General features: G+C 32.1%; 1 protein-coding gene across 1 annotated transcript; it reads left to right on the top strand.

Moving 5' to 3' along the window:
- Positions 1–402: 402 nt before the first annotated feature.
- LOC127085639 (probable receptor-like protein kinase At1g11050) lies at positions 403–3,539 on the top strand. The gene is made up of 2 exons (XM_051026135.1): positions 403–2,678; positions 3,269–3,539. Exons 1-2 carry the CDS (start codon positions 712–714, stop codon positions 3,285–3,287), a joined length of 1,986 nt encoding a protein of 661 aa, XP_050882092.1. The 5' UTR covers positions 403–711; the 3' UTR covers positions 3,288–3,539.
- Positions 3,540–9,530: the final 5,991 nt, after the last annotated feature.

The raw sequence follows: 9,530 nt of genomic DNA, 5'->3' as shown, positions 1-9,530 counted from the left end.
ATAATATAACATTTTAATTTATATATATATATATATATATATATATATATATATATATATATATATATAATTTTTAAGTTTTTTTTTATATATTTTGTTCTTTAATTTTCTCTTTAGAATACAAAATTAGGATTAACCATTTATTTTTTTATGGGTTGAAAGCCTTCCAAATAAACATCTCTAACAATAACATTTGATTTTTTTATTTATAAAAGAAGTACCTTGTGAAGTCTTCCATTACTATTTTGATAGTGAAGTTTATATTTTACTTTACCTCCCTATATAATAATAACAAAATGATTACAAACAAACAAAAATAAATAAAACAATATCCAAGTTGATAAAGCGCGTGGTGCTCACTCTCCCATATTGAAAAGTCAGTTAAACAACCCATAGACAAGACACACACATACACACCTAACACAACACCAGCAGCCACAAAACAATGATACTAAAATCGAAAATTATCACATTTTGACCAAAACCTTGTTTATTGTTCATTGATTTGATTCCATTTTCATTTCTCAACTCCATTATTTTCATCCTTTACCTCACTTTCTCTTCTAGATTCTCCATTTTTTTCTTCACTCACCCCTTTTCCTCTTTTGACTCATCAATCATCACCATCCACAAAAAAAGAAACTTTTCAACAACAAAAAAAACATATAACCTTGTCTCAAACAAGGGTGAAAAACACAACACAATCAAAAGATGAAGATTGTTGTTGTGTTTCCTTTCTTTCTATGTATCAACATGATGATGAGTTTGATGAGTATTTCAGCAGCTCCTACTCCTTCTCCATCATCATCATCATCATCATGTCCTATGGATCTTAACTATGTCCTAAGAATCCATTGGAACTCTTCAGCTTGTCAAAATCTAGAGCCTTTATCATCAAAACAAGTTTCAAACACAAGCAATTGTTGCATATCACTTTTGTCTCTCTTTGGAATAGGATTTGCGCAACATCTAAAAGAAACCTCACAGTTCAATCTCCAAGACCTTCAAACTTCAATTTCATGCATGAAAGATTTTCAATCAAAGCTCAATTCTTTATCACTTTCGAAAAACCTTGTCAACTCTTGTTTTGACCCTCTTCAATTTGTTATCTCTCCTAACATATGTGCAGGTATTGAAACTGTTCATGATTGGAATGAGAAGTTGGGTCAGAACACCAATCTCAACTCTGCTTGTAAACCAGATCTAACTGATCTTTCTCAGTGTGATGTCTGTTTAGCTGCTGGTTTACAGGTTAAGCAGAAGCTTGTTTCGATTGATGGTAATTCTTCTCATTCGTTGAGTTGTTTTTACTTTGCAATTCTTTATGCTGCTGGAATTGTGAATGAGTTTGGACCTGAAAGTAATGGTGCTGTTACATGTGCTTTTAGTTTACCTGTTTATACACAAACTGGTTCTGGTTCGAAGAATCATCAGGGTCTTGTGTTCGGGTTAACCGGAGCTGGTGTTGCGTTGTTTGTTATGAGTTCTTTGTTGGGTTTATATGTTTGGTATGATAGGAAACGTATGAGGAAGAGAAAGCTTGAAACTTTTCAATTTGATTTTGATCCCGAGGAACAAGGCTCTCGCCGTAGGTTGAGACCGAATACCGGGTCGATTTGGTACAAAATTCCGGAACTTGAGAAAGCAACTGATAATTTTTCATCCAAGAATTTCATAGGGAGAGGTGGGTTTGGTTTGGTTTTCAAAGGAACTTTGGCTGATGGATCTGTTGTTGCGGTTAAGCGGGTTTTAGAATCCGATTTTCAAGGGGATGTCGAGTTTTGTAATGAAGTCGAGATTATTAGTAATCTTAAGCATAGGAATTTGTTGCCTCTTAGAGGTTGTTGTGTGGTTGATGAGAGTGAGAATTATGGTGATAGAGGAAGTCAAAGATATCTTGTTTACGATTACATGCCGAATGGAAACCTCGAAGATCATCTTTTTGTGTCGAAGGATCCTTCGAAACCGAACAAATTGTTGACTTGGCCTCTAAGGAAAAACATAATCTTGGATGTAGCGAAAGGTTTGGCTTATTTGCACTACGGAGTCAAGCCTGCAATCTATCATAGGGATATCAAAGCTACTAATATTCTACTTGATGAAGATATGAGGGCAAGAGTTGCCGATTTCGGACTTGCGAAGCAAAGCAGGGAGGGTCAGTCTCATCTCACTACTAGGGTGGCGGGGACTCATGGATACCTTGCGCCGGAATACGCGCTTTATGGTCAACTGACGGAGAAGAGTGATGTGTATAGCTTTGGCGTGGTTGTTTTGGAGATAATGTGCGGGAGGAAGGCTCTTGATTTGTCTTCGTCAGGATCGCCGCGGGCGTTCTTGATTACAGATTGGGCTTGGTCGTTGGTGAAATCGGGGAAAATAGACGAGGCTTTGGATGCTTCTCTTTTGAAAGACGAAAACAATACTAGTTCGAATCCAAAGAGCATAATGGAAAGGTTTTTGCTGGTTGGAATTCTGTGTTCTCATGTAATGGTCGCTTTGAGACCGACTATTTCAGATGCTTTGAAGATGTTGGAAGGCGATATCGAAGTTCCTCAAATTCCAGACAGGCCTATGCCTCTTGGACATCCTTCATTTTATAATAACGACTGCAACGGCAACACTTTTAGCATTTCTCCGGCGTTAAGCGGCCTCAAATTGCCCACGGGAGACATGCTCAGGTAATTAATAACAAGTTAGTTAGTTAGTTACCTTAATCGCTTATATATGGCTTAAAATGTAGAACGGTGGAAGGTGTTTTCGATCTATGGTCTGCCCCGATCGTCGTGTTGCTACCGATATACGATCTCATTTGAGGCTAATAAACAAATGAGAGCATACCATGTTACAAGTTAATTTGATGAAGATCTCAAGACCGAAAGCATCAAGAAATTTAGCAGCAGCTAGAGTATATGTAATAGTTTAGGATATTAGAAGACTATCTTGTAAGAAGGTTTGCATGAATTGCTTTCAGTTGTTTTCTTGTAACACAAGGCATGTGAAAATAAATCTGTATATAAAGGAAAATGTTTTGTTTGGTGAAAAGTTAGTGTTATCTACTATGTAACACCGACACTTTTGAAAAAAAGGTGTGTCTGACCAACACTGATTAAAATTAATTTTTTAAATTATTATCGATGTCGACGTGTCAGGTTGGGTGTAGGTGTTTATAGGCTATTAGGTTATATGTGTTTTTTTACCAGTTTCATAATTGATCAGGTGTATGTGGGAGTAAAGTAAATAATTTACTTCTTTTCTATGCTTAAAACAGGTCAATTAGTGAGAGATGATCGATGAGCTAGCCCTGAAATGGATCTGCAAGTCAAGGATCTAACTTTTTTTTTTGGTTTAAATGCATAATATTAAAATAGAGCAAAATTCAATTATTTATTTTGGCCAAATTTTCTTTTTGAATAGTTTTGGTATATACTTGTAAATAGTTTAAGATAATTTTTGAGGTTGACAAAATTTCTGTATAAAATATGTATATTTTATGTTTTTTTATGCTCATAGCTGAATACACTGGGTGATTTTTTGCGGTATTCACGCATGGAGGATTTTATAAATTGTTTGATTTTGATTGTACGATTAAAAAATGTTTTTATTTCATATTTTTAAATTTTTAAATTTTAAATTATAATTGTTCGATTTTAATGAGACGACTATCAATATTTGAAGTGATTTTGACTGTGAGAAACCGCAACGCTTAAATATGTAACTATAAGGGATTTTGATTGCAGGAAACCGCAGTTCCATCACATGATGTAAATCAAAAGAGTATTTTAAATGAATGTTAAAAAATTGGTAAGAAATGAGTTATAGATCTGGAATTCAAGATACTGGTTTAGGCTTTGAATTCATACAGTTTAGAGGTGTACAAACTATAGATTGAGTTTGATCTAGTAAAAAAAAAGGACAAAATTAAGATACACAGTAGAGACAATTAAAATAGGGGATCCTTTGTACACTCTATGGGGTGTTGGCTAAGAGTTGTGAAAAATCATGTTTCTCAATTTTGGAGATGAATTTCGAGACCTATTAAAACTTTACAAGTTTAAGTATCTAATAAATGAGACATCTTTATGTTAAAATTTTATTTCAGAGATGCATATTCGTGTGTATACCGTAAATATAACTATGTAATAATCCTGATTTTAAAAGATATGGACTTTACGAAGATGCCTCTTCAGACAGAATTTAACTGATATACCTTGTGCCAGAAAGTTCACCCTTCCATCTTTTGAGTGAATTACATATTCAAGCTTCCCAAAATCATCATGTTTGGTCCGTTTGCTCTAATTTTTAAAAAAATGTTATGCGTGTATTACTTATTAGGTTATATTAGGTCCATTAGGATGTAGTAATAATCACTATTGGTTGTGAATTTAAACATGCATACACATTTGCTAAATGTTAAGGTATATGGGAAGTTGGGTACTTTGTTATCCATATTTCAGAAATTCTAAAGATGTATCATGGTTTTTTTCCTCAAAATTTGATTAATGAACTTATAAAGATGTATATTTGGTTTTATTCCGGAATACAAATTACTCAACTATGGAAATACATCTCCGAAGTTGTCTAGTTTGGTTTTGAATTGTTTGAAATAATGTGATTTTCGGGTTGTGTTATAGGTACAATGACTTATAACCTTGATAGATTGAGGCACGATCTAATGGCCCAACATATATCGATTTTTTGGGAGATGGGCACACCCTTGCAACCATCATTTGATCAGGAAGCATTGGCTTCCCATGCTCAATTGTCTCCGACATCATCCTCCAAGAGGTAAGTTTCTCCTGTTGCCCTGGAAGCTCATAAAGCCCAACATGAGAAACCGACAATTGTTGTCGTTCTTGATGCTTTTCAAGGAGGCCCCATCGACACATCCCTACTTACTCTCAATGTCGATCATATTGCTAGGTTTGTGTGGGAAGGACATGTAGCATAAACATCTCATTATTTTAGCATTTTTTTTCCTTTTACTAATGTTGAGACTAAGCTCCTAAAGTATTTTTTACATGTTCGTGAAACACTAAAAACCATAAACCACAGTAGAAAGATTTTGAATCTTCCACATGAAGAGTCACGGTTTCATGATGTATTGCAGTTATCTAGGCTGCAAGGTTTGCGTGTCACTAGTTATAAGACTGTGAACCATGACATGTTGGTTGCTTTTGTGGAGAGATGGAACTCGGAGATATCATTTTTTCATACTCTTATTAGTGAATTATGCATCACCCTTGATGACGTCTCATGTCTCATACATCTTTTGATCATGGAAAGATTACTGAACCACTCCAGGATTTCTAGAGATGAATCACAGGATTTGATGGTGAACTATTTGGAAGCTGACTCAGGTGACACCCAAATAGAGATGGATGCCACAGGAGGCACAATTGCTACATTTTATTTTCTTGAGAGAATACCACCTGGATGCAATAGTGGAGACCGAAGGTGATGATGCATAGTTACTTTTCCACAAAAGTGTGTATTAAAGTCATACCTCTTATAATTGGTAGGCACAACCATGTTTATGGACACAAGTAGAACCTACATCCATGTAGTTTATGTGTCATACTTCGTCGACTTATAGGGGATCTACGAGTACAACTGGGGGCGACTTGCTTAGTTTATTTGTACTTGAAGCTGAGTGAGTCTTGTCTTTGGAAGACGAAATAGATGACATGAAGCATGTCGCTGATTACGGTAATATATTTTATCTTTCTTACTTATATTTTACTCTTACTTATATCTTATCTTTTTTACTTATATTTTATATTTGTTACTAATATTTTATCTGAATAATTTTCAGGCAAGATTCATATCTCACTTTTCTTGCATATCCGGAAGGGCAGAAGATGATACCTACATTGAGGATTAACCACATGTTTTCTCTTATATCTCCCTTAGAATAAATCAGGCGATATAGTTGTTTTGAGTGTTTATTGATCGCACTACAATAAATGACATATGTTACCGCCTGTACGACGCTCACTGTCAGACGCATCCTTTGAACTACATATCTTTCTACTCTGGATGGTTGACTTGTGGGTCACGTCTGATGTATCCACATCTCCCTAAGCGGATCATGCGCCATTTTGGATATCTTCAGTTTATTCATAGACATCCCTTTGTGTATGGTCATCTGAAAGTCCGCCGCAAAGATATTGATGTCATACTAGATAATTTCCCTAATCACCTCGTTCCACAAGATGCACGTAGTGTGTCATCTCCCAATCCCTGGGCTTTTGTATTAAGATATATCAAGTGGTTCTATAATGTGTCACATCCTTACATAACATCAAATGATTTAGAAGACCCACCTAGATCGGCTCATCAGAAGATATTGGAAGATGAGCATGTTATGAATGACCACACCCATAAGGTGTTGTCGGTCTATCGGTGTGTTGTGACCCTGGCTAGAGATGCTATAGAAAGAGGAGATATTGAAAAAGGCAATTATACTCATGCTACCTTACAAGTCATTTTAGTTGAGGCACGAAATGCCTTTAAAAACAGGAGGCAAAAGAGGAGCATGTGATTCTCTATCCAAAATAGTTTAATTTATATTAGTTTATATTTATTTGTAGTTTGGTAATGTTTGTATTATTTGAATTATCTAAACAATTTATGTATGATTATAACTTTTGTATTTATTTGTCTTTTTGATTAATTGATTATTGTTTCAATTTTTATTATTGCTCGATCAAATTATGAACATATATAAATTTCAAGACACACAACATGTCTTCCTTAGCCTGGAAATGAATTCAGGGATTATTTCGAAGATGTATTTACGGAATCATCCAATACGAATTTATATAGATACACTTTTGAAATACTTTTGTCTAAAATGGAGTGAATCACTAAAAAAAATAATTAATGTGTAAAATAGACGCGTCTGAAGATGCATCTTTAAAATTGAAGAAGATAATTTTGAGTTTTGAGTAGATACATTCTCATTCTATGGAGTGGATAAATAACCTCCTTAAAATAAGTAAGTTATGGCTCAAGTTATCCATCATGCCCCAAATACATTTAAAAAAAAATTTTTTAGTATTATTTTTATTTCTATAATATAGGATGCGAATATTTAACTTATTTTTAGGACATATTGCTACTATTATTATTAATGTATTTATAAATTAATATTTTTGTTTGTTGAATTTTTTTTTTAATATAACAATTTTTTTTTATAATTATGTGTTGTTATTTAAGGTGATTAATATTTTTTTTGAATATGTATGATTTGTAAATGTAAAATTTATCTTATTTTCTGATTTTAAAAAATAATTAGTTAACTATTTTTTAATAAAGATTTTGTATTAATGACTTGTCTTTATGTTAATCCAATCTTATCTTTATATTGTCTCGTATTTATTAAATTTATATCTTATCGTATTTGTTTAATTTTTTATTGTTGTAAAGTTTAATTAATTATTTTGATTAAATTAAAGTTTTGCTCCTCCAATTTTATCTGATTCACAAAATTAATTTTCATATTTTAAATTCGAACAGTTTTAGATTTTCTCTCATATTTTTTCATAAAAAATTAATGAAATATTCATTTTTTAATTAATATTTTATTTATAAAATTCTACAATATATTTATATATGATAATTTATCATGTTTCATAAAAAAAATTATTTATAAAAATTAAAACATCGTTAATTTTAAATACAAAAGTATGAGAGAGAATCAAAACTGTTTAAATTTAAAATAGAGTAATCAATTTCGTGAATTAGATAAAATAAAGAAAACCAGTTATTTTTTAATTGTATTTTAACTACTTATTGTAAATAAATAAATAATAATAAATAACTTATGGTATTAATATTATAAAAAATATTAAAATGTATGAATTGTTTAGATATATATGTGTAACTTAAAAATAATTTTTTTTATTTTTTTATTTTTATAAATTACATATTTATAAAGATAAACAAAATGTGGTAGACTAGACTAGTCCAAAACCTTGATTGCAAGATTTAATTGTAATATGGAGATCAACAATGCCATTTGAATTGAATTGTGGGGTCTCTTTCTAAAAGCTTCTTGTGATTCTCAAGTGGTTGTCAAATTACATATTTGACTATTCTTCTCAACCCTACTATACTATGCTCCAAGTGATTCTCAAGTGGTTGTCAAATTACATATTTGACTATTCTTTTGAACCCTACTCCAAGAAATAGAAAAGTGGCCATTTTTTATTTAAATAACTTTAAACATTTTTTTTTATTTTAACTTCAATTAATAAAATATGGATTCCATATATTTTTTAACATTTTAAGTTTTTTTTAGAAATATTAAATATTAATAGAATTAATTAGTAAAAGTTATTTAAATTTATTGGTAGAAGTTGAAGCTTTCAAATTCAGAATTTGATCATGACTCTTATCTTAATAATTCTTTGAAAAATTTGACATATAAGAAGTGATTATGGTTTCAAAGTGGTAACATTGATTTTGATATATACATTCTTCATGTTAAATATTTGGTCTATATGACAATACTTCTTTCAAGGGGCATGTGTGTTTCTTCAACTTATGAGTTTACAATTATTAAATGCATTGACATCAAATATCAACCTCCGACCGTACCTATCCTACAAGTTAATTGAAAATTTCCAAGTTATTATTGGATTAAGTGTCAGATGGATGGAGGTTCAAGATGAAATCCTAGATAACACTTGTGGTGACATATTTAAGAATAATTTAGGAACACTCTTCGGGAGCTTTCCCAGTTAAGATTTGAGTTTGCACCTCTATTTGATACGCCACAGGCGTACGCAAATTTCGAAGTAGTGAAAATATCGTCCATATGGACCAAGTTTTGAATTACCGGATTCTATTATTTCAGTGCATATCTAAGATGTTGAATAATCCAGTATGGTTACGAGAAAAATAAGGGTAGGAGACTTTGACTATGCTTACCCAACTTCACTCATATAAGTTTCATATTGATTTTAACGAGAACTTTAGTTTTGTAGAGAATGCTAAAACTAGTCATAATGTGCACTTTCATGGGTGCATTACCGGATTCTAAATCCACGAGATACCTATTTTTGCAGCATATGTTTTCTATTTAGAAAACCCTTTTAATAGTAAAGTACTTTTTAGTAGACTTTAAGACACTTTCGCAATCTCAGAGTCAACTTCTTGATTTTCCAATTCATACATTGTATATACCCTTGTAGGGCATAAAAAATAAGACAAGTTCCTTAGTTCAGACATTTTAAATTCCTGCATCAGTTTTATCTTGACCCTTTTTATTTATGCTTTATCTACATTACAATCAATAAGTCATCCATATAAAAGCATTTAACGACTCGAATGTGTATGCTTGCATTGTTGACATACACTCAATGTTTTGAAACACATTTTTTGAAACCTGCTGGTAAGGGATAAATTGTGTTGATTATTTGTATAATTTAGTGACACTTATTAGCTTAACTCATTAGATTTGCAAGTCAATCTCTCATCCTATGTGTAAACATAGCATATCCCAGTTTTTCTGGACATAAGGTATT

The sequence above is a fragment of the Lathyrus oleraceus genome, chromosome 1 (assembly GCF_024323335.1).
Source record: "Lathyrus oleraceus cultivar Zhongwan6 chromosome 1, CAAS_Psat_ZW6_1.0, whole genome shotgun sequence".
Taxonomy (NCBI): Eukaryota; Viridiplantae; Streptophyta; class Magnoliopsida; order Fabales; family Fabaceae; genus Lathyrus; species Lathyrus oleraceus.
The sequence above is the reverse complement of the archived record's forward strand: the minus strand, read 5'-3'. Positions and strand labels throughout refer to the sequence as shown.

Bases quoted from the DNA above. Each gene is read 5' to 3' on its own strand.
- LOC127085639 (XM_051026135.1), top strand. From the start codon at position 712: ATGAAGATTGTTGTTGTGTTTCCTTTCTTTCTATGTATCAACATGATG.